The following is a 27,333-nucleotide window of genomic DNA, read 5'->3' as shown; positions in this document are numbered from 1 at the left end:
TCCTCTCCCTCCTATCATCCACTTCTCCTTTCCTTTCCCCTCCATCATATCATCCACTTCTCCTTTCCTTTCCTCTCCCTCCTATCATCCACTTCTCCTTTCCTTTCCTCTCCATCATATCATCCACTTCTCCTTTCCTTTTCTCTCCATCATATCATCCACTTCTCCTTTCCTTTCCTCTCCATCATATCATCCACTTCTCCTTTCCTTTCCTCTCCATCATATCATCCACTTCTCCTTTCCTTTCCTCTCCCTCCTATCATCCACTTCTCCTTTCCTTTCCTCTCCATCATATCATCCACTTCTCCTTTCCTTTCCTCTCCCTCCTATCATCCACTTCTCCTTTCCTTTCCTCTCCCTCCTATCACCCACTTCTCCTTTCCTTTCCCCTCCATCATATCATCCACTTTTCCTTTCCTTTCCCCTCCATCATATCATCCACTTCTCCTTTCCTTTCCTCTCCATCATATCATCCACTTCTCCTTTCCTTTCCTCTCCATCATATCATCCACTTCTCCTTTCCTTTCCTCTCCATCATATCATCCACTTCTCCTTTCCTTTCCTCTCCATCATATCATCCACTTCTCCTTTCCTTTCCTCTCCATCATATCATACACTTCTCCTTTCCTTTCCTCTCCATCATATCATCCACTTCTCCTTTCCTTTCCTCTCCATCATATCATCCACTTCTCCTCTCTCCCCTCGCTGCTCCATTCCTCTGTGTCAGTGTGTTGCTGTGTGTTTGGACGTGTTCCAGGTCTCAGGTCTGTAGGGTTTACTGTTGCGTGCAGCATTGAGGGCAGCTGCTGCAGTGGTGCAGAGACAGACAGAAAGAGAGATGGGGGGAGGGGGTAAAGAGAGGAGAATGGTGATGAGTAATAGTGAAAAAGAAAAGGAACTATGAAAGATGCAGAGGGGAGAGCGAAGAGCAATATACTGAGTGATAGAGGGAATGAGGCAGCAGAGGTTAAAACTGATCTAATTAACATCCCTCCTGTTCATCCATCTCTCTCCCCTCTCTATCTCCCCCCCCTCTCTCTGTAGCTATCTCCCCCCTCTCTCTCTCTCTCCCCTCTCTATCTCCCCCCTCTCTCTCTCTCTATCTGTAGCTATCTCCCCCCTCTCTCTCTCTCTCTCTCTCTCTCTCTATATATATATATATATCTCCCCCCTCTCTCTCTGCATCTCTCTCTCCCCCTTTCTCTCCCTCACTCTCTCTTTCACTCTCTTTCTCCCCCTTTCTCTCACCTCCCTCTCTCGCTCCCCCACTCTCTCTGCATCTCTCTCTCCCTTTCTCTCACCCCCGTCTCTCTCCCCCACTCTCTCTCTCTCTATCTCTCTTTCTCCCCCTTTTCTCCCCTACTCTCTCTCTCTCTATCTATGCTTACATAACAGTGCTGTCTGGCAGTGGGCTAGTCCTGAGTGGGCTGAAGAGAAATCCCTTACACCAGCGCTTTATTCATTTGTCTGTTTGTGTGTGTGTGTGTGTGTGTGTGTGTGTGTGTGTGTGTGTGTGTGTGTGTGTGTGTGACACCATTTCCTACGTCAGTTCTCTTTTAAACTCCACTCAAGGGGAACACTCATTTGAGAACATGGGGTTGTACAAGCTCTACAGAATACATATCTGCTAGCATTAGCATTAGCTGGCTGTGATACATATCTGCTAGCATTAGCATTAGCTGGCTGTGATACATATCTATTAGCATTAGCTGGCTGTGATACATATCTGCTAGTATTAGCATTAGCTGGCTGTGATACATATCTGCTAGCATTAGCATTAGCTGGCTGTGATACATATCTGCTAGCATTAGATGGCTGTGGAAGCAGTCTCACAGAGATAGGTAAACTCAGGCTGCTGCAAAGATATCGTTGTCCATGGAGACCAACACACACACTCTAGCAAACACCGAGTGTTGAATGGAGCGTGTAGCGGAGTGAGCTATTCTAGTGCCCCCATCTGATCACCTCTGGTGCTATGGGTTGGCGCCGGTTGCTACAGAGACATCTACTCTGTTGGTTGCTCTCATACATGGCCCACACCTTTATCAGAGCGAGACAGATAGCGAGAGAGAGTGTGTGTGTGTGTGAGAGAGAGAGAGAGAGAGAGAGAGAGAGAGAGAGAGAGAGAGAGAGAGAGAGAGAGAGAGAGAGAGAGAGAGAGAGAGAGAGAGAGAATTCACAAAATGGGACAAACACCAAATTGGAACTCTGCATGCAGAATTCTGCAAAAATATTGTCTGTACAACGTAAAACACCAAATAATACATGCAGAGTAGAATTAGGCCGATACCTACTAATTATCAAAATCCAGAAAAGAGGCTTAAATTCTACAACCACGTTAACTGAAGCGATTCCCAAACCTTCCATAAAGCCATCACTCACAGAGATGAACCTGGAGAAGAGTCCCCTAAGCAAGCTGGTCCTGGGGCTCTGTTCACAAACAGACCCCACAGAGCCCCAGGACAGCAACACAATTAGACCCAACCAAATCATGAGAAAACAAACAGATAATTACTTGACACAGTGGAAAGAATTAACAAAAAACTAGAATGCTATTTGGCCCTAAACAGAGAGTACACAGTGGCAGAATACCTGACCACTGTGACTGACCCAAACCTAAGGAAGCTTAGTGAGCATAGCCTTGCTATTGAGAAAGGCCGCCGTAGGCAGACCTGGCTCTCAAGAGAAGACAGGCTATGTGCACACTGCCCACAAAATGAGGTGGAAAACTGAGCTGCACTTCCTAACCTCCTGCCCAATGTATGACCATATTAGAGACACATATTTCCCTCAGATTACACAGATCCACAAAGAATTTGAAAACAAACCCAATTTTGATAAACTCCCATATCTACTGGGTGAAATACCACAGTGTTCCATCACAGCAGCAATATTTGTGACCTGTTGCCACAAGAAAAGGGCAACCAGTGAAGAACAAACACCATTGTAAATACAACCCATATTTATGTTTATTTATTTTCCCTTTTGTACTTTAACTATTTCTACATCGTTACAACACTGTATATAGATAGACATAATATGACATTTGAAATGTCTTTATTATTTTGGAACTTCTGTGAGTGTAATGTTTACTGTTCATTTTTATTTAACTTTTGTTTATTGCTTTGGCAATATTAACATATGTTTCCCATGCCAATAAAGCCCTTAAATTGAAATTAAATGAGAGAGAGAGAGAGAGAGAATTTCAGAACTCGGGAGATTTAGCAAGTTTACTCATCTCTGTTGGTGTGCAACAGCCCTACAGTTTTTTCACATACATCACACTAAAGTGTCACTCAAACACAGATCGCACACCTATTCAAAAAGACAAAGACCGTCTTCATGATTTCCTTTGCCTCTTTAATGAGTTGAAAAGTAATTTTGGTTCAAATCCCTGTGGAATGTTTCCTTATTTATAAACTTAATCCCCGTTCAGCCTCTGTCTGGTTCTCTGGTAGGCTACTTTAAAATGGCCTGTCTTTATCTCTGGGTAGTAATGTTGAATATTTCTCTCCCTCTGTCTCCCCTCTCTCGCCCTCTCTCCCGCTCTTTCTTTCTCTCTTTCTCCCTCACTCCCTCTGCGCCCCTCTCTCTCTCTCTCTCGCTCCCTCTCTCTCTGTAGGTAACACTTGTCCCTACATCGTAGACGATCCTAATGAAGACACCATCAGTGTTCTAGTGCGCCTCATCACAGGGAAGAAAGGTACCAGTCCCTTTATGATGACGTCACTGTTTCTGATGATGTCACTGCTTCTGCTTATGTCATAGGTCGTAAAGCAACCCCTAGGCTTTACCCCTTCTGTGTTGGTGATCTGAAAGTGAAAAAGATGTGTGTAAACTCTCCTATGCCCATTACAAGGCCAGGTTTAGGCATATTGCTTACTACTATACAGGCTGTTCAGATCTGCAAACACAGAGAGACGTCTCTGCTAATAGGTTTGTGGGTTTTGAAACCACTAACTCCATCAATACGAGATAATAGCCAATTGAGTTTGAGCGCGGTCATCACACTGATCTGATTTCATCCACTGTCAATAATATCTTCCCTAAAGAGTGTGTGTGTGTGTGTGTGTGTGTGTGTGTGTGTGTGTGTGTGTGTGTGTGTGTGTGTGTGTGTGTGTGTGTGTAATCACTAATACAGTTATGTATGTAGTAATTAAAGGCAGTATTTGCTGAAGTGCTCTATGTGTTGTAGAGAATGCTGCTGCCCTGGAGGAGCTGTTACTGGAGTACGAGAGTAAACAGATCGGCATCAACAAAGCCTCCTCAATCAAGTGAGAACCCTGTATATAATACATGCATAGACATACCTACCTTAAACAGTGTTCTGCTTAGTCATACTGGGTGAGAGTAATGACTGTACACAGTACCTTCAGAAAGTATTCATACCCCTTGACTTATTCTACATTTTGTTGTGTTACAGCCTGAATTCAAAATGGATGACGTTTATTTCTTGCTCACCCATCTACACACAATACACAATAATGACAAAGTGAAAATATGTTTTTAGAATTTTTTTGCAAATTTATTGAAAATTAAATACAGACATATCTCATTGACATAAGTATTCACACCCCTGAGTCAATACTTTGTAGAAGCACCTTTGGAAGTAAATACAACTGGGAGTCATTCTGGATACGTCTCTAAGAGATTTCCACGCCTGGATTGTGCAACATTAGGCAATTTTTATTTTCTAAATTCTTCAAGCTCTGTCAAATTGTTTGTTGGTCATTGCTAGACAGCCATTTTCAGGTCTTGCTATAGATTATCTAGCAGATTTATGACAAAACTGTAACTCGGCCACTCAGGAACATTCACTGTCTTCTTGGTAAGCAACTCCAGTGTAGATTTGGCCTTGTGTTTTAGGTTATTGTCCTGCTGAAAGGTGAATTCATCTCCCAGTGTCTGGTGGAAAGCAGACTGAACCAGGTTTTCCTCTAGGATTTTGCCTTCCTCTCCGGCAACTGAGTTAGGAAGGACGTCTGTATCTTTGTAGTGACTGGGTGTATTGATACACCATCCAAAGTGTAATTAATAACTTAACCATGCTCAAAGGGATATTCAATGTATTTTTTATTTTATTTTTACCCATCTACCAATAGGTGCCCTTCTTTGCCAGGAATTGGTCTTTGTGGTTGAATCGGTGTTTGAAATTCAGTGCTCGACTGAGGGACATTACATATAATTGTATATGAGGTAGTCATTCAAAAATCATGTTAAACATTATTGTTGCACACAGAATTAATTAATGCAACTTATTATGTGACTTGTTAAGCAAATCTTTTCTCCTGAACTTATTTAGGCTTGCCATAACAAAAGGGTTGAATACTTATTGAATGTATACATTTCAGCGTTTCATTTTTAATTCACTTGTACAAATTTCGAAAAACACAAGTCCACTTTAACATTGTGGGTATTGTGAGTAAGCCAGTGACAAAAAATCTCAATGTAATTTTTTTTTTTTTCAGGCTGTAACACAACAAAAATGTATTCATTTTTTATATCTGTGTCCATATTATCCATGAGTTTCTAGTAGAATAGACCATAATGGTTCATGAGAAAATAGCCTAATCAAGTAATCAATTACCTCAATTGCCACCAGTTTGACACCAAAACATTGACAACAAATATATTTTGACATAGTAAAATACATTTATTTTCCTTAGTTTGTAAAAAATATATAAAGGATATAACACCAGTGGTATTCACTAAGTTGACGGTTTATATTTAGTATAATGTTTTACAGCTTTGTCATTCTATTTTTTTATTTTAAAATCATCTTGCTTAATTATTTCATATTTTACATGTGATAAGGCCACACAGTGGGCCAGAGATAATTAGACATCTGAAGTACTCAAAAGGGCCACTAGATGTTTTGTGAAAGATTACAAAAAGAATTGAAAGATACCAACATTCTGGTAGTTTACTGGTAAACTTAGAAAGTTTCCAGTAATATACCCTCCCTTTGAGACCCTATTCCTATGTGAAGACTCAATAGCACATCTAAGCCAAATGAAGTCAGTTAAGATGGTGTCTCATGAAGACATGACATGCACAGTTTGAGCTACTCCAGGAAGTGATGTTGCAGGCTATGTGAGTGCTGCCCCCTCTCATTGAGTAACTCAAGTTAAAGGCCGACCGGGGTACTGCAAGCTACAATTAATCAGGGCTGTCAAACTCCTTCCATGGAGGACCTAGTGTCTGCTGGTTTTAGTTTTTTCCTTTCAATGAAGACGTAGACAACCAGGTGTGGAAAGAGCCTTTCTAATCATTGACCTTCATTCATCAATCAAGACACTCCGTCTTCCGTGGAATGATTGTCGTCAAAACTTGTTTTTATTTACACGTAGACTGACCACACAGTTTTCTTTTTTCCCATTCACTAAAATAGTGGAACCTGTTTTCTGCTAACAATGCCTACAGTAGCGCGGTCGGCCTTGAACTCCTGTGTCTTCACACACACACTGACTGACCAACCGACCGGTTCTCTATACCCTGTGCTGTAAAACAGGTTAAAGGACAGGGTATAGAACACAGGTTACAGGACAGGGTATAGAGAACATGTTACAGGACAGGGTATAGAACACAAGTTACAGGACAGGGTATAGAACACAGGTTACAGGACAGGGTATAGAGAACATGTTACAGGACAGCGTATAGAACACAGGTTACAGGACAGGGTATAGAGAACAGGTTACAGGACAGGGTATAGAGAACAGGTTACAGGACAGGGTATAGAACACAGGTTACAGGACAGGGGTCTAGAGAACAGGTTACAGGACAGGGTATAGAACACAGGTTACAGGACAGGGTATAGAACACAGGTTACAGGACAGGGTATAGAGAACATGTTACAGGACAGCATATAGAACACAGGTTACAGGACAGGGTATAGAGAACAGGTTACAGGACAGGGTATAGAGAACAGGTTACAGGACAGGGTATAGAACACAGGTTACAGGACAGGGGTCTAGAGAACAGGTTACAGGACAGGGTATAGAACACAGGTTACAGGACAGGGTATAGAGAACAGGTTACAGGACAGGGTATAGAACACAGGTTACAGGACAGGGGTCTAGAGAACATGTTACAGGACAGGGTATAGAGAACAGGTTACAGGACAGGGTATAGAGAATAGGTTACAGGACAGGGTATAGAACACAGGTTACAGGACAGGGTATAGAGAACAGGTTACAGGACAGGGTATAGAACACAGGTTACAGGACAGGGTATAGAGAATAGGTTACAGGACAGGGTATAGAGAACAGGTTACAGGACAGGGTATAGAACACAGGTTACAGGACAGGGTATAGAGAACAGGTTACAGGACAGGGGTATAGAACACAGGTTACAGGACGGGGTATAGAACACAGGTACAGGGTATAGAACACAGGTTACAGGACAGGGTATAGAACACAGGTTACAGGACAGGGTATAGAGAACATGTTACAGGACAGCGTATAGAACACAGGTTACAGGACAGGGTATAGAGAACAGGTTACAGGACAGGGTATAGAGAACAGGTTACAGGACAAGGTATAGAACACAGGTTACAGGACAGGGGTCTAGAGAACAGGTTACAGGACAGGGTATAGAACACAGGTTACAGGACAGGGTATAGAACACAGGTTACAGGACAGGGTATAGAGAACATGTTACAGGACAGCATATAGAACACAGGTTACAGGACAGGGTATAGAGAACAGGTTACAGGACAGGGTATAGAGAACAGGTTACAGGACAGGGTATAGAACACAGGTTACAGGACAGGGGTCTAGAGAACAGGTTACAGGACAGGGTATAGAACACAGGTTACAGGACAGGGTATAGAGAACAGGTTACAGGACAGGGTATAGAACACCGGTTACAGGACAGGGGTCTAGAGAACATGTTACAGGACAGGGTATAGAACACAGGTTACAGGACAGGGTATAGAGAACAGGTTACAGGACAGGGGTATAGAGAACAGGTTACAGGACAGGGTATAGAACACAGGTTACAGGAGAGGGTATAGAACACAGATTACAGGACAGGGTATAGAGAACAGGTTACAGGACAGGGTATAGAACACAGGTTACAGGACAGGGTATAGAGAATAGGTTACAGGACAGGGTATAGAGCACAGGTTACAGGACAGGGTATAGAACACAGGTTACAGGACAGGGTATAGAGAACATGTTACAGGACAGCGGTATAGAACACAGGTTACAGGACGGGGTATAGAACACAGGTCACAGGGTATAGAACACAGGTTACAGGACAGGGTATAGAACACAGGTTACAGGACAGGGGTCTAGAGAACATGTTACAGGACAGCGTATAGAACACAGGTTACAGGACAGGGTATAGAACACAGGTTACAGGACAGGGTATAGAGAACATGTTACAGGACAGCGTATAGAACACAGGTTACAGGACAGGGTATAGAGAACAGGTTACAGGACAGGGTATAGAGAACAGGTTACAGGACAGGGTATAGAACACAGGTTACAGGACAGGGGTCTAGAGAACAGGTTACAGGACAGGGTATAGAACACAGGTTACAGGACAGGGTATAGAGAACAGGTTACAGGACAGAGTATAGAACACAGGTTACAGGACAGGGGTCTAGAGAACATGTTACAGGACAGGGTATAGAACACAGGTTACAGGACAGGGTATAGAGAACAGGTTACAGGACAGGGGTATAGAGAACAGGTTACAGGACAGGGTATAGAACACAGGTTACAGGACAGGGTATAGAACACAGATTACAGGACAGGGTATAGAGAACAGGTTACAGGACAGGGTATAGAGAACAGGTTACAGGACAGGGTATAGAGAACAGGTTACAGGACAGGGTATAGAGAATAGGTTACAGGACAGGGTATAGAACACAGGTTACAGGACAGGGTATAGAGAACAGGTTACAGGACAGGGTATAGAACACAGGTTACAGGACAGGGTATAGAGAATAGGTTACAGGACAGGGTATAGAGAACAGGTTACAGGACAGGGTATAGAACACAGGTTACAGGACAGGGTATAGAGAACAGGTTACAGGACAGGGGTATAGAACACAGGTTACAGGACGGGGTATAGAACACAGGTACAGGGTATAGAACACAGGTTACAGGACAGGGTATAGAACACAGGTTACAGGACAGGGTATAGAACACAGGTTACAGGACAGGGTATAGAGAACATGTTACAGGACAGCGTATAGAACACAGGTTACAGGACAGGGTATAGAACACAGGTTACAGGACAGGGTATAGAACACAGGTTACAGGACAGGATATAGAGAACATGTTACAGGACAGCGTATAGAACACAGATTACAGGACAGGGTATAGAACACAGGTTACAGGACAGGGTATAGAGAACATGTTACAGGACAGGGTATAGAGAACAGGTTACAGGACAGGGTATAGAACACAGGTTACAGGACAGGGTATAGAACACAGGTTACAGGACAGGGGTAGGGAACACAGGTTACAGGACAGGGTATAGAACACCGGTTACAGGACAGGGTATAGAACACAGGTTACAGGACAGGGTATAGAACACAGGTTACAGGACAGGGTATAGAACACAGGTTACAGGACAGGGTATAGAGAACAGGTTACAGGACAGGGTATAGAGAACAGGTTACAGGACAGGGGTATAGAACACAGGTTACAGGACAGGGTATAGAACACAGGTTACAAGACAGGGTATAGAACACAGGTTACAGGACAGGGGTATAGAGAACAGGTTACAGGACAGGGTATAGAACACAGGTTACAGGACAGGGTATAGAGAACAGGTTACAGGACAGGGTATAGAACACAGGTTACAGGACAGAGTATAGAGAACAGGTTACAGGACGGGGTATAGAGAACAGGTTACAGGACAGGGTATAGAACACAGGTTACAGGACAGGGTATAGAGAACAGGTTACAGGACAGGGTATAGAACACAGGTTACAGGACAGGGTATAGAACATAGGTTACAGGACAGGGTATAGAACATAGGTTACAGGACAGGGTATAGAACACAGGTTACAGGACAGGGGTATAGAACACAGGTTACAGGACAGGGTATAGAACACAGGTTACAGGACAGGGTATAGAACACAGGTTACAGGACAGGGTATAGAGAACAGGTTACAGGACAGGGTATAGAGAACAGGTTACAGGACAGGGTATAGAACACAGGTTACAGGACAGGGTATAGAACACAGGTTACAGGACAGGGTATAGAACACAGGTTACAGGACAGGGTATAGAACACAGGTTACAGGACAGGGTATAGAACACAGGTTACAGGACAGGGGTATAGAGAACAGGTTACAGGACAGGGTATAGAACACAGGTTACAGGACAGGGTATAGAACACAGGTTACAGGACAGGGGTATAGAACACAGGTTACAGGACAGGGGTATAGAGAACAGGTTACAGGACAGGGTATAGAACACAGGTTACAGGACAGGGTATAGAACACAGGTTACAGGACAGGGTATAGAACACAGGTTACAGGACAGGGTGTAGAACACAGGTTACAGGACAGGGGTATAGAGAACAGGTTACAGGACAGGGTATAGAACACAGGTTACAGGACAGGGTATAGAACACAGGTTACAGGACAGGGTTATAGAACACAGGTTACAAATCAAATCAAATTTATTTATATAGCCCTTCGTACATCAGCTGATATCTCAAAGTGCTTTACAGAAACCCAGCCTAAAACCCCAAACAGCAAGCAATGCATGTGAAAGAAGCACGGTGGCTAGGAAAAACTCCCTAGGAAAAACTCCCTAGAAAGGCCAAAAACCTAGGAAGAAACCTAGAGAGGAACCAGGCTATGAGGGTTGGCCAGTCCTCTTCTGGCTGTGCAGGGTGGATATTATAACAGAACATGGTCAAGATGTTAAAATGTTCATAAATGACCAGCATGGTCAAATAATAATAATCATAGTAGTTGTCGAGGGTGCAACAAGCACGTCCGGTGAACAGGTCAGGGTTCCATAGCCGCAGGCAGAACAGTTGAAACTGGAGCAGCAGCACGGCCAGGTGGACTGGGGACAGCAAGGAGTCATCATACCAGGTAGTCCTGAGGCATGGTCCTAGGGCTCAGGTCCTCCGAGAGAAAGACAGAAAGAGAGAAAGAGAGAATTAGAGAGAGCATATTTAAATTCACACAGGACACCGGATAAGACAAGAGAAATACTCCAGATGTAACAGACTGACCCTAGCCCCCGACACATAAACTACTGCAGCATAAATACTGGAGGCTGAGACAGGAGGGATCAGAAGACACTGTGGCCCCATCCGATGATACCCCGGACAGGGCCAAACAGGCAGGATATAACCCCACCCACTTTGCCAAAGCACAGCCCCCACACCAGTAGAGGGATGTCTCCAACCACCAACTTACCGTCCTAAGACAAGGCCGAGTATAGCCCACAACGATCTCCGCCATGGCACAACCCAAGGGGGGGCGCCAACCCAGACAGGAAGACCACGTCAGTGACTCAACCCACTCAAGTGACGCACCCCTCCCATGGACGGCATGGAAGAACACCAGTAAGCCAGTGACTCAGCCCCTGTAAAAGGTTTAGAGGCAGAGAATCCCAGTGGAAAGAGGGGAACCGGCAAGGCAGAGACAGCAAGGGCGGTTCGTTGCTCCAGCCTTTCCGTTCACCTTCACACTCCTGGGCCAGACTATACTTAATCATAGGACCTACTGAAGAGATAAGTCTTCAGTAAAGACTTAAAGGTTGAGACTGAGTCTGCGTCTCTCACATTGGTAGGCAGACCATTCCATAAAAATTGAGCTCTATAGGAGAAAGCCCTACCTCCAGCCGTTTGCTTAGAAAATCTAGGGACAATTAGGAGGCCTGCGTCTTGTGACCGTAGCGTACGTGTAGGTATGTACGGCAGGACCAAATCGGAAAGATAGGTAGGAGCAAGCCCATGTAATGCTTTGTAGGTTAGCAGTAAAACCTTGAAATCAGCCCTTGCCTTAACAGGATGCCAGTGTAGGGAGGCTAGCACTGGAGTAATATGATCAAATTTTTTGGTTCTAGTCAGGATTCTAGCAGCCGTATTTAGCACTAACTGAAGTTTGTTTAGTGCTTTATCCGGGTAGCCGGAAAGTAGAGCATTGCAGTAGTCCAGCCTAGAAGTAACAAAAGCATGGATTAATTTTTCTGCGTCATTTTTGGACAGAAAGTTTCTGATTTTTGCAATGTTACGTAGATGGAAAAAAGCTGTCCTTGAAACAGTCTTGATATGTTCTTCAAAAGAGAGATCAGGGTCAAGAGTAACGCCGAGGTCCTTCACAGTTTTATTTGAGACGACTGTACAACCATCCAGGGGTATAGAACACAGGGTATAGAACACAGGTTACAGGACAGGGTATAGAACACAGGTTACAGGACAGGGTATAGAACACAGGTTACAGGACAGGGGTATAGAACACAGGTTACAGGACAGGGTATAGAGAATAGGTTACAGGACAGGGTATAGAACACAGGTTACAGGACAGGGTATGGAGAACAGGTTACAGGACAGGGTATAGAACACAGGTTACAGGACAGGGTATAGAGAACAGGTTACAGGACAGGGTATAGAACACAGGTTACAGGACAGGGTATAGAATACAAGTTACAGGACAGGGTATAGAACACAGGTTACAGGACAGGGTATAGAGAACATGTTACAGGACAGGGTATAGAACACAGGTTACAGGACAGGGTATAGAACACAGGTTACAGGACAGGGTATAGAACACAGGTTACAGGACAGGGTATAGAACACAGGTTACAGGACAGGGTATACAGAACAGGTTACAGGACAGGGTATAGAACACAGGTTACAGGACAGGGTATAGAGAACAGGTTACAGGACAGGGTATAGAACACAGGTTACAGGACAGGGTATAGAACACAGGTTACAGGACAGGGTATAGAACACAGGTTACAGGACAGGGGTATAGAACACAGGTTACAGGACAGGGTATAGGACACAGGTTACAGGACAGGGTATAGAACACAGGTTACAGGACAGGGTATAGAGAATAGGTTACAGGACAGGGTATAGAACACAGGTTACAGGACAGGGTATAGAGAACAGGTTACAGGACAGGGTATAGAGAACAGGTTACAGGACAGGGTATAGAGAATAGGTTACAGGACAGGGTATAGAACACAGGTTACAGGACAGGGTATAGAGAACAGGTTACAGGACAGGGTATAGAACACAGGTTACAGGACAGGGTATAGAGAACAGGTTACAGGACAGGGTATAGAGAACAGGTTACAGGACAGGGTATAGAGAACAGGTTACAGGACAGGGTATAGAGAACAGGTTACAGGACAGGGTATAGAACACAGGTTACAGGACAGGGTATAGAACACAGGTTACAGGACAGGGTATAGAGAACAGGTTACAGGACAGGGTATAGAGAACAGGTTACAGGACAGGGTATAGAGAACATGTTACAGGACAGGGTATAGAGAACAGGTTACAGGACAGGGTATAGAACACAGGTTACAGGACAGGGTATAGAGAACAGGTTACAGGACAGGGTATAGAGAACAGGTTACAGGACAGGGTATAGAACACAGGTTACAGGACAGGGTATAGAACACAGGTTACAGGACAGGGTATAGAACACAGGTTACAGGACAGGGTATAGAGAACAGGTTACAGGACAGGGTGTAGAGAACAGGTTACAGGACAGGGTATAGAGAACAGGTTACAGGACAGGGTATAGAGAACATGTTACAGGACAGGGTATAGAACACAGGTTACAGGACAGGGTATAGAGAACAGGTTACAGGACAGGGTATAGAGAACAGGTTACAGGACAGGGTATAGAGAACAGGTTACAGGACAGGGTATAGAACACAGGTTACAGGACAGGGTATAGAACACAGGTTACAGGACAGGGTATAGAGAACAGGTTACAGGACAGGGTATAGAGAACAGGTTACAGGACAGGGTATAGAGAACATGTTACAGGACAGGGTATAGAGAACAGGTTACAGGACAGGGTATAGAACACAGGTTACAGGACAGGGTATAGAGAACAGGTTACAGGACAGGGTATAGAACACAGGTTACAGGACAGGGTATAGAACACAGGTTACAGGACAGGGTATAGAACACAGGTTACAGGACAGGGTATAGAACACAGGTTACAGGACAGGGTATAGAGAACAGGTTACAGGACAGGGTATAGAGAACAGGTTACAGGACAGGGTATAGAGAACAGGTTACAGGACAGGGTATAGAGAACATGTTACAGGACAGGGTATAGAACACAGGTTACAGGACAGGGTATAGAGAACAGGTTACAGGACAGGGTATAGAGAACAGGTTACAGGACAGGGTATAGAACACAGGTTACAGGACAGGGTATAGAGAACAGGTTACAGGACAGGGTATAGAACACAGGTTACAGGACAGGGGTCTAGAGAACATGTTACAGGACAGGGTATAGAACACAGGTTACAGGACAGGGTATAGAGAACAGGTTACAGGACAGGGGTATAGAGAACAGGTTACAGGACAGGGTATAGAACACAGGTTACAGGACAGGGTATAGAACACAGATTACAGGACAGGGTATAGAGAACAGGTTACAGGACAGGGTATAGAACACAGGTTACAGGACAGGGTATAGAGAACAGGTTACAGGACAGGGTATAGAGAATAGGTTACAGGACAGGGTATAGAACACAGGTTACAGGACAGGGTATAGAGAACAGGTTACAGGACAGGGTATAGAACACAGGTTACAGGACAGGGTATAGAGAATAGGTTACAGGACAGGGTATAGAGAACAGGTTACAGGACAGGGTATAGAACACAGGTTACAGGACAGGGTATAGAGAACAGGTTACAGGACAGGGGTATAGAACACAGGTTACAGGACGGGGTATAGAACACAGGTACAGGGTATAGAACACAGGTTACAGGACAGGGTATAGAACACAGGTTACAGGACAGGGTATAGAACACAGGTTACAGGACAGGGTATAGAGAACATGTTACAGGACAGCGTATAGAACACAGGTTACAGGACAGGGTATAGAACACAGGTTACAGGACAGGGTATAGAACACAGGTTACAGGACAGGGTATAGAGAACATGTTACAGGACAGCGTATAGAACACAGATTACAGGACAGGGTATAGAACACAGGTTACAGGACAGGGTATAGAGAACAGGTTACAGGACAGGGTATAGAGAACAGGTTACAGGACAGGGGTATAGAACACAGATTACAGGACAGGGTATAGAACACAGGTTACAAGACAGGGTATAGAACACAGGTTACAGGACAGGGGTATAGAGAACAGGTTACAGCACAGGGTATAGATATCAGGTTACAGGACAGGGTATAGAGAACAGGTTACAGGACAGGGTATAGAACACAGGTTACAGGACAGAGTATAGAGAACAGGTTACAGGACGGGGTATAGAGAACAGGTTACAGGACAGGGTATAGAACACAGGTTACAGGACAGGGTATAGAGAACAGGTTACAGGACGTGGTATAGAGAACAGGTTACAGGACAGGGTATAGAACACAGGTTACAGGACAGGGTATAGAACACAGGTTACAGGACAGGGTATAGAACACAGGTTACAGGACAAGGGTATAGAGAACAGGTTACAGGACAGGGTATAGAACACAGGTTACAGGACAGGGTATAGAACACAGGTTACAGGACAGGGGTATAGAACACAGGTTACAGGACAGGGGTATAGAACACAGGTTACAGGACAGGGGTATAGAGAACAGGTTACAGGACAGGGTATAGAACACAGGTTACAGGACAGGGTATAGAACACAGGTTACAGGACAGGGTATAGAACACAGGTTACAGGACAGGGTGTAGAACACAGGTTACAGGACAGGGGTATAGAGAACAGGTTACAGGACAGGGTATAGAACACAGGTTACAGGACAGGGTATAGAACACAGGTTACAGGACAGGGTTATAGAACACAGGTTACAAATCAAATCAAATTTATTTATATAGCCCTTCGTACATCAGCTGATATCTCAAAGTGCTTTACAGAAACCCAGCCTAAAACCCCAAACAGCAAGCAATGCATGTGAAAGAAGCACGGTGGCTAGGAAAAACTCCCTAGGAAAACTCCCTAGAAAGGCCAAAAACCTAGGAAGAAACCTAGAGAGGAACCAGGCTATGAGGGGTGGCCAGTCCTCTTCTGGCTGTGCAGGGTGGATATTATAACAGAACATGGTCAAGATGTTAAAATGTTCATAAATGACCAGCATGGTCAAATAATAATAATCATAGTAGTTGTCGAGGGTGCAACAAGCACGTCCGGTGAACAGGTCAGGGTTCCATAGCCGCAGGCAGAACAGTTGAAACTGGAGCAGCAGCACGGCCAGGTGGACTGGGGACAGCAAGGAGTCATCATACCAGGTAGTCCTGAGGCATGGTCCTAGGGCTCAGGTCCTCCGAGAGAAAGACAGAAAGAGAGAAAGAGAGAATTAGAGAGAGCATATTTAAATTCACACAGGACACCGGATAAGACAAGAGAAATACTCCAGATGTAACAGACTGACCCTAGCCCCCGACACATAAACTACTGCAGCATAAATACTGGAGGCTGAGACAGGAGGGATCAGAAGACACTGTGGCCCCATCCGATGATACCCCGGACAGGGCCAAACAGGCAGGATATAACCCCACCCACTTTGCCAAAGCACAGCCCCCCACACCAGTAGAGGGATGTCTCCAACCACCAACTTACCGTCCTAAGACAAGGCCGAGTATAGCCCACAACGATCTCCGCCATGGCACAACCCAAGGGGGGCGCCAACCCAGACAGGAAGACCACGTCAGTGACTCAACCCACTCAAGTGACGCACCCCTCCCATGGACGGCATGGAAGAACACCAGTAAGCCAGTGACTCAGCCCCTGTAAAAGGTTTAGAGGCAGAGAATCCCAGTGGAAAGAGGGGAACCGGCAAGGCAGAGACAGCAAGGGCGGTTCGTTGCTCCAGCCTTTCCGTTCACCTTCACACTCCTGGGCCAGACTATACTTAATCATAGGACCTACTGAAGAGATAAGTCTTCAGTAAAGACTTAAAGGTTGAGACTGAGTCTGCGTCTCTCACATTGGTAGGCAGACCATTCCATAAAAATTGAGCTCTATAGGAGAAAGCCCTACCTCCAGCCGTTTGCTTAGAAAATCTAGGGACAATTAGGAGGCCTGCGTCTTGTGACCGTAGCGTACGTGTAGGTATGTACGGCAGGACCAAATCGGAAAGATAGGTAGGAGCAAGCCCATGTAATGCTTTGTAGGTTAGCAGTAAAACCTTGAAATCAGCCCTTGCCTTAACAGGATGCCAGTGTAGGGAGGCTAGCACTGGAGTAATATGATCAAATTTTTTGGTTCTAGTCAGGATTCTAGCAGCCGTATTTAGCACTAACTGAAGTTTGTTTAGTGCTTTATCCGGGTAGCCGGAAAGTAGAGCATTGCAGTAGTCCAGCCTAGAAGTAACAAAAGCATGGATTAATTTTTCTCGCGTCATTTTTGGACAGAAAGTTTCTGATTTTTGCAATGTTACGTAGATGGAAAAAAGCTGTCCTTGAAACAGTCTTGATATGTTCTTCAAAAGAGAGATCAGGGTCCAGAGTAACGCCGAGGTCCTTCACAGTTTTATTTGAGACGACTGTACAACCATCCAGGGGTATAGAACACAGGGTATAGAACACAGGTTACAGGACAGGGTATAGAACACAGGTTACAGGACAGGGTATAGAACACAGGTTACAGGACAGGGGTATAGAACACAGGTTACAGGACAGGGTATAGAGAATAGGTTACAGGACAGGGTATAGAACACAGGTTACAGGACAGGGTATGGAGAACAGGTTACAGGACAGGGTATAGAACACAGGTTACAGGACAGGGTATAGAGAACAGGTTACAGGACAGGGTATAGAACACAGGTTACAGGACAGGGTATAGAATACAAGTTACAGGACAGGGTATAGAACACAGGTTACAGGACAGGGTATAGAGAACATGTTACAGGACAGGGTATAGAACACAGGTTACAGGACAGGGTATAGAACACAGGTTACAGGACAGGTTATAGAACACAGGTTACAGGACAGGGTATAGAACACAGGTTACAGGACAGGGTATACAGAACAGGTTACAGGACAGGGTATAGAACACAGGTTACAGGACAGGGTATAGAGAACAGGTTACAGGACAGGGTATAGAACACAGGTTACAGGACAGGGTATAGAACACAGGTTACAGGACAGGGTATAGAACACAGGTTACAGGACAGGGGTATAGAACACAGGTTACAGGACAGGGTATAGGACACAGGTTACAGGACAGGGTATAGAACACAGGTTACAGGACAGGGTATAGAGAATAGGTTACAGGACAGGGTATAGAACACAGGTTACAGGACAGGGTATAGAGAACAGGTTACAGGACAGGGTATAGAGAACAGGTTACAGGACAGGGTATAGAACACAGGTTACAGGACAGGGTATAGAGAATAGGTTACAGGACAGGGTATAGAACACAGGTTACAGGACAGGGTATAGAGAACAGGTTACAGGACAGGGTATAGAACACAGGTTACAGGACAGGGTATAGAGAACAGGTTACAGGACAGGGTATAGAGAACAGGTTACAGGACAGGGTATAGAGAACAGGTTACAGGACAGGGTATAGAGAACAGGTTACAGGACAGGGTATAGAACACAGGTTACAGGACAGGGTATAGAACACAGGTTACAGGACAGGGTATAGAGAACAGGTTACAGGACAGGGTATAGAGAACAGGTTACAGGACAGGGTATAGAGAACATGTTACAGGACAGGGTATAGAGAACAGGTTACAGGACAGGGTATAGAACACAGGTTACAGGACAGGGTATAGAGAACAGGTTACAGGACAGGGTATAGAGAACAGGTTACAGGACAGGGTATAGAACACAGGTTACAGGACAGGGTATAGAACACAGGTTACAGGACAGGGTATAGAACACAGGTTACAGGACAGGGTATAGAGAACAGGTTACAGGACAGGGTGTAGAGAACAGGTTACAGGACAGGGTATAGAGAACAGGTTACAGGACAGGGTATAGAGAACATGTTACAGGACAGGGTATAGAACACAGGTTACAGGACAGGGTATAGAGAACAGGTTACAGGACAGGGTATAGAGAACAGGTTACAGGACAGGGTATAGAGAACAGGTTACAGGACAGGGTATAGAGAACAGGTTACAGGACAGGGTATAGAACACAGGTTACAGGACAGGGTATAGAACACAGGTTACAGGACAGGGTATAGAGAACAGGTTACAGGACAGGGTATAGAGAACAGGTTACAGGACAGGGTATAGAGAACATGTTACAGGACAGGGTATAGAGAACAGGTTACAGGACAGGGTATAGAACACAGGTTACAGGACAGGGTATAGAGAACAGGTTACAGGACAGGGTATAGAACACAGGTTACAGGACAGGGTATAGAACACAGGTTACAGGACAGGGTATAGAACACAGGTTACAGGACAGGGGTATAGAGAACAGGTTACAGGACAGGGTATAGAGAACAGGTTACAGGACAGGGTATAGAGAACAGGTTACAGGACAGGGTATAGAGAACATGTTACAGGACAGGGTATAGAACACAGGTTACAGGACAGGGTATAGAGAACAGGTTACAGGACAGGGTATAGAGAACAGGTTACAGGACAGGGTATAGAACACAGGTTACAGGACAGGGTATAGAGAACAGGTTACAGGACAGGGTATAGAACACAGGTTACAGGACAGGGTATAGAACACAGGTTACAGGACAGGGTATAGAGAACAGGTTACAGGACAGGGTATAGAGAACAGGTTACAGGACAGGGTATAGAGAACATGTTACAGGACAGGGTATAGAACACAGGTTACAGGACAGGGTATAGAGAACAGGTTACAGGACAGGGTATAGAGAACAGGTTACAGGACAGGGTATAGAACACAGGTTACAGGACAGGGTATAGAGAATAGGTTACAGGACAGGGTATAGAATACAGGTTACAGGACAGGGTATAGAACACAGGTTACAGGACAGGGTATAGAGAATAGGTTACAGGACAGGGTATAGAACACAGGTTACAGGACAGGGTATAGAACACAGGTTACAGGACAGGGTATAGAGAACAGGTTACAGGACAGGGTATAGAGAACAGGTTACAGGACAGGGTATAGAGAACAGGTTACAGGACAGGGTATAGAACACAGGTTACAGGACAGGGTATAGAGAACAGGTTACAGGACAGGGTATAGAGAACAGGTTACAGGACAGGGTATAGAACACAGGTTACAGGACAGGGTATAGAACACAGGTTACAGGACAGGGTATAGAACACAGGTTACAGGACAGGGTATAGAGAACAGGTTACAGGACAGGGTATAGAGAACAGGTTACAGGACAGGGTATAGAGAACATGTTACAGGACAGGGTATAGGACACAGGTTACAGGACAGGGTATAGAGAACAGGTTACAGGACAGGGTATAGAGAACAGGTTACAGGACAGGGTATAGAACACAGGTTACAGGACAGGGTATAGAACACAGGTTACAGGACAGGGTATAGAACACAGGTTACAGGACAGGGTATAGAGAACAGGGTACAGGACAGGGTATAGAGAACAGGTTACAGGACAGGGTATAGAGAACTTGTTACAGGACAGGGTATAGAACACAGGTTACAGGACAGGGTATAGAACACAGGTTACAGGACAGGGTATAGAGAACAGGTTACAGGACAGGGTATAGAACACAGGTTACAGGACAGGGTATAGAGAATAGGTTACAGGACAGGGTATAGAATACAGGTTACAGGACAGGGTATAGAATACAGGTTACAGGACAGGGTATAGAACACAGGTTACAGGACAGGGTATAGAACACAGGTTACAGGACAGGGTATAGAACACAGGTTACAGGACAGGGTATAGAACACAGGTTACAGGACAGGGTATAGAGAATAGGTTACAGGACAGGGTATAGAATACAGGTTACAGGACAGGGTATAGAACACAGGTTACAGGACAGGGTATAGAGAATAGGTTACAGGACAGGGTATAGAACACAGGTTACAGGACAGGGTATAGAACACAGGTTACAGGACAGGGTATAGAGAATAGGTTACAGGACAGGGTATAGAACACAGGTTACAGGACAGGGTATAGAACACAGGTTACAGGACAGGGTATAGAGAATAGGTTACAGGACAGGGTATAGAGAACAGGTTACAGGACAGGGTATAGAACACAGGTTACAGGACAGGGTATAGAGAATAGGTTACAGGACAGGGTATAGAATACAGGTTACAGGACAGGGTATAGAACACAGGTTACAGGACAGGGTATAGAGAATAGGTTACAGGACAGGGTATAGAACACAGGTTACAGGACAGGGTATAGAACACAGGTTACAGGACAGGGTATAGAATACAGGTTACAGGACAGGGTATAGAACACAGGTTACAGGACAGGGTATAGAACACAGGTTACAGGACAGGGTATAGAGAATAGGTTACAGGACAGGGTATAGAACACAGGTTACAGGACAGGGTATAGAACACAGGTTACAGGACAGGGTATAGAGAATAGGTTACAGGACAGGGTATAGAGAACAGGTTACAGGACAGGGTATAGAACACAGGTTACAGGACAGGGTATAGAGAATAGGTTACAGGACAGGGTATAGAATACAGGTTACAGGACAGGGTATAGAACACAGGTTACAGGACAGGGTATAGAGAATAGGTTACAGGACAGGGTATAGAACACAGGTTACAGGACAGGGTATAGAACACAGGTTACAGGACAGGGTATAGAACACAGGTTACAGGACAGGGTATAGAATACAGGTTACAGGACAGGGTATAGAACACAGTTTACAGGACAGGGTATAGAACACAGGTTACAGGACAGGGTATAGAACACAGGTTACAGGACAGGGTATAGAGAACAGGTTACAGGACAGGGTATAGAGAACAGGTTACAGGACAGGGTATAGAACACAGGTTACAGGACAGGGTATAGAACACAGGTTACAGGACAGGGGTAGGGAACACAGGTTACAGGACAGGGTATAGAACACCGGTTACAGGACAGGGTATAGAACACAGGTTACAGGACAGGGTATAGAACACAGGTTACAGGACAGGGTATAGAACACAGGTTACAGGACAGGGTATAGAACACAGGTTACAGGACAGGGTATAGAACACAGGTTACAGGACAGGGTATAGAGAACAGGTTACAGGACAGGGTATAGAGAACAGGTTACAGGACAGGGGTATAGAACACAGGTTACAGGACAGGGTATAGAACACAGGTTACAAGACAGGGTATAGAACACAGGTTACAGGACAGGGGTATAGAGAACAGGTTACAGGACAGGGTATAGAACACAGGTTACAGGACAGGGTATAGAGAACAGGTTACAGGACAGGGTATAGAACACAGGTTACAGGACAGAGTATAGAGAACAGGTTACAGGACGGGGTATAGAGAACAGGTTACAGGACAGGGTATAGAACACAGGTTACAGGACAGGGTATAGAGAACAGGTTACAGGACGTGGTATAGAGAACAGGTTACAGGACGTGGTATAGAACACAGGTTACAGGACAGGGTATAGAACATAGGTTACAGGACAGGGTATAGAACATAGGTTACAGGACAGGGTATAGAACACAGGTTACAGGACAGGGGTATAGAACACAGGTTACAGGACAGGGTATAGAACACAGGTTACAGGACAGGGTATAGAACACAGGTTACAGGACAGGGTATAGAGAACAGGTTACAGGACAGGGTATAGAGAACAGGTTACAGGACAGGGTATAGAACACAGGTTACAGGACAGGGTATAGAACACAGGTTACAGGACAGGGTATAGAACACAGGTTACAGGACAGGGGTATAGAGAACAGGTTACAGGACAGGGTATAGAACACAGGTTACAGGACAGGGTATAGAACACAGGTTACAGGACAGGGGTATAGAACACAGGTTACAGGACAGGGGTATAGAACACAGGTTACAGGACAGGGGTATAGAGAACAGGTTACAGGACAGGGTATAGAACACAGGTTACAGGACAGGGTATAGAACACAGGTTACAGGACAGGGTATAGAACACAGGTTACAGGACAGGGTGTAGAACACAGGTTACAGGACAGGGGTATAGAGAACAGGTTACAGGACAGGGTATAGAACACAGGTTACAGGACAGGGTATAGAACACAGGTTACAGGACAGGGTTATAGAACACAGGTTACAAATCAAATCAAATTTATTTATATAGCCCTTCGTACATCAGCTGATATCTCAAAGTGCTTTACAGAAACCCAGCCTAAAACCCCAAACAGCAAGCAATGCATGTGAAAGAAGCACGGTGGCTAGGAAAAACTCCCTAGGAAAAACTCCCTAGAAAGGCCAAAAACCTAGGAAGAAACCTAGAGAGGAACCAGGCTATGAGGGGTGGCCAGTCCTCTTCTGGCTGTGCAGGGTGGATATTATAACAGAACATGGTCAAGATGTTAAAATGTTCATAAATGACCAGCATGGTCAAATAATAATAATCATAGTAGTTGTCGAGGGTGCAACAAGCACGTCCGGTGAACAGGTCAGGGTTCCATAGCCGCAGGCAGAACAGTTGAAACTGGAGCAGCAGCACGGCCAGGTGGACTGGGGACAGCAAGGAGTCATCATACCAGGTAGTCCTGAGGCATGGTCCTAGGGCTCAGGTCCTCCGAGAGAAAGACAGAAAGAGAGAAAGAGAGAATTAGAGAGAGCATATTTAAATTCACACAGGACACCGGATAAGACAAGAGAAATACTCCAGATGTAACAGACTGACCCTAGCCCCCCGACACATAAACTACTGCAGCATAAATACTGGAGGCTGAGACAGGAGGGATCAGAAGACACTGTGGCCCCATCCGATGATACCCCCGGACAGGGCCAAACAGGCAGGATATAACCCCACCCACTTTGCCAAAGCACAGCCCCCACACCAGTAGAGGGATGTCTCCAACCACCAACTTACCGTCCTAAGACAAGGCCGAGTATAGCCCACAACGATCTCCGCCATGGCACAACCCAAGGGGGGCGCCAACCCAGACAGGAAGACCACGTCAGTGACTCAACCCACTCAAGTGACGCACCCCTCCCATGGACGGCATGGAAGAACACCAGTAAGCCAGTGACTCAGCCCCTGTAAAAGGTTTAGAGGCAGAGAATCCCAGTGGAAAGAGGGGAACCGGCAAGGCAGAGACAGCAAGGGCGGTTCGTTGCTCCAGCCTTTCCGTTCACCTTCACACTCCTGGGCCAGACTATACTTAATCATAGGACCTACTGAAGAGATAAGTCTTCAGTAAAGACTTAAAGGTTGAGACTGAGTCTGCGTCTCTCACATTGGTAGGCAGACCATTCCATAAAAATTGAGCTCTATAGGAGAAAGCCCTACCTCCAGCCGTTTGCTTAGAAAATCTAGGGACAATTAGGAGGCCTGCGTCTTGTGACCGTAGCGTACGTGTAGGTATGTACGGCAGGACCAAATCGGAAAGATAGGTAGGAGCAAGCCCATGTAATGCTTTGTAGGTTAGCAGTAAAACCTTGAAATCAGCCCTTGCCTTAACAGGATGCCAGTGTAGGGAGGCTAGCACTGGAGTAATATGATCAAATTTTTTGGTTCTAGTCAGGATTCTAGCAGCCGTATTTAGCACTAACTGAAGTTTGTTTAGTGCTTTATCCGGGTAGCCGGAAAGTAGAGCATTGCAGTAGTCCAGCCTAGAAGTAACAAAAGCATGGATTAATTTTTCTGGCGTCATTTTTGGACAGAAAGTTTCTGATTTTTGCAATGTTACGTAGATGGAAAAAAGCTGTCCTTGAAACAGTCTTGATATGTTCTTCAAAAGAGAGATCAGGGTCCAGAGTAACGCCGAGGTCCTTCACAGTTTTATTTGAGACGACTGTACAACCATCCAGGGGTATAGAACACAGGGTATAGAACACAGGTTACAGGACAGGGTATAGAACACAGGTTACAGGACAGGGTATAGAACACAGGTTACAGGACAGGGGTATAGAACACAGGTTACAGGACAGGGTATAGAGAATAGGTTACAGGACAGGGTATAGAACACAGGTTACAGGACAGGGTATGGAGAACAGGTTACAGGACAGGGTATAGAACACAGGTTACAGGACAGGGTATAGAGAACAGGTTACAGGACAGGGTATAGAACACAGGTTACAGGACAGGGTATAGAATACAAGTTACAGGACAGGGTATAGAACACAGGTTACAGGACAGGGTATAGAGAACATGTTACAGGACAGGGTATAGAACACAGGTTACAGGACAGGGTATATAACACAGGTTACAGGACAGGGTATAGAACACAGGTTACAGGACAGGGTATAGAACACAGGTTACAGGACAGGGTATACAGAACAGGTTACAGGACAGGGTATAGAACACAGGTTACAGGACAGGGTATAGAGAACAGGTTACAGGACAGGGTATAGAACACAGGTTACAGGACAGGGTATAGAACACAGGTTACAGGACAGGGTATAGAACACAGGTTACAGGACAGGGGTATAGAACACAGGTTACAGGACAGGGTATAGGACACAGGTTACAGGACAGGGTATAGAACACAGGTTACAGGACAGGGTATAGAGAATAGGTTACAGGACAGGGTATAGAACACAGGTTACAGGACAGGGTATAGAGAACAGGTTACAGGACAGGGTATAGAGAACAGGTTACAGGACAGGGTATAGAGAATAGGTTACAGGACAGGGTATAGAACACAGGTTACAGGACAGGGTATAGAGAACAGGTTACAGGACAGGGTATAGAACACAGGTTACAGGACAGGGTATAGAGAACAGGTTACAGGACAGGGTATAGAGAACAGGTTACAGGACAGGGTATAGAGAACAGGTTACAGGACAGGGTATAGAGAACAGGTTACAGGACAGGGTATAGAACACAGGTTACAGGACAGGGTATAGAACACAGGTTACAGGACAGGGTATAGAGAACAGGTTACAGGACAGGGTATAGAGAACAGGTTACAGGACAGGGTATAGAGAACATGTTACAGGACAGGGTATAGAGAACAGGTTACAGGACAGGGTATAGAACACAGGTTACAGGACAGGGTATAGAACACAGGTTACAGGACAGGGTATAGAACACAGGTTACAGGACAGGGTATAGAGAACAGGTTACAGGACAGGGTATAGAGAACAGGTTACAGGACAGGGTATAGAACACAGGTTACAGGACAGGGTATAGAACACAGGTTACAGGACAGGGGTAGGGAACACAGGTTACAGGACAGGGTATAGAACACCGGTTACAGGACAGGGTATAGAACACAGGTTACAGGACAGGGTATAGAACACAGGTTACAGGACAGGGTATAGAACACAGGTTACAGGACAGGGTATAGAACACAGGTTACAGGACAGGGTATAGAACACAGGTTACAGGACAGGGTATAGAGAACAGGTTACAGGACAGGGTATAGAGAACAGGTTACAGGACAGGGGTATAGAACACAGGTTACAGGACAGGGTATAGAACACAGGTTACAAGACAGGGTATAGAACACAGGTTACAGGACAGGGGTATAGAGAACAGGTTACAGGACAGGGTATAGAACACAGGTTACAGGACAGGGTATAGAGAACAGGTTACAGTACAGGGTATAGAACACAGGTTACAGGACAGAGTATAGAGAACAGGTTACAGGACGGGGTATAGAGAACAGGTTACAGGACAGGGTATAGAACACAGGTTACAGGACAGGGTATAGAGAACAGGTTACAGGACGTGGTATAGAGAACAGGTTACAGGACGTGGTATAGAACACAGGTTACAGGACAGGGTATAGAACATAGGTTACAGGACAGGGTATAGAACATAGGTTACAGGACAGGGTATAGAACATAGGTTACAGGACAGGGGTATAGAACACAGGTTACAGGACAGGGTATAGAACACAGGTTACAGGACAGGGTATAGAACACAGGTTACAGGACAGGGTATAGAGAACAGGTTACAGGACAGGGTATAGAGAACAGGTTACAGGACAGGGTATAGAACACAGGTTACAGGACAGGGTATAGAACACAGGTTACAGGACAGGGTATAGAACACAGGTTACAGGACAGGGGTATAGAGAACAGGTTACAGGACAGGGTATAGAACACAGGTTACAGGACAGGGTATAGAACACAGGTTACAGGAC

The 27,333-nt window shown here is 45.2% G+C and overlaps 1 protein-coding gene across 1 annotated transcript in view; it reads left to right on the top strand.

The window, feature by feature from the left end:
• Positions 1-27,333, top strand: part of LOC106581397 (tumor necrosis factor receptor superfamily member 19L) — an 83,543-nt gene that overhangs the window by 42,558 nt on the left and 13,652 nt on the right. The window contains exons 7-8 of the mRNA XM_045704022.1: positions 3,623-3,703; positions 4,196-4,274. Of these exons, the coding sequence (XP_045559978.1) occupies positions 3,623-3,703; positions 4,196-4,274 (160 nt within the window). The remainder of the gene's footprint in view (positions 1-3,622; positions 3,704-4,195; positions 4,275-27,333) is intronic.

The sequence above is a fragment of the Salmo salar genome, chromosome ssa20 (genome assembly GCF_905237065.1).
Source record: "Salmo salar chromosome ssa20, Ssal_v3.1, whole genome shotgun sequence".
Lineage (NCBI taxonomy): Eukaryota > Metazoa > Chordata > Actinopteri > Salmoniformes > Salmonidae > Salmo > Salmo salar.
The sequence above is the reverse complement of the archived record's forward strand: the minus strand, read 5'-3'. Positions and strand labels throughout refer to the sequence as shown.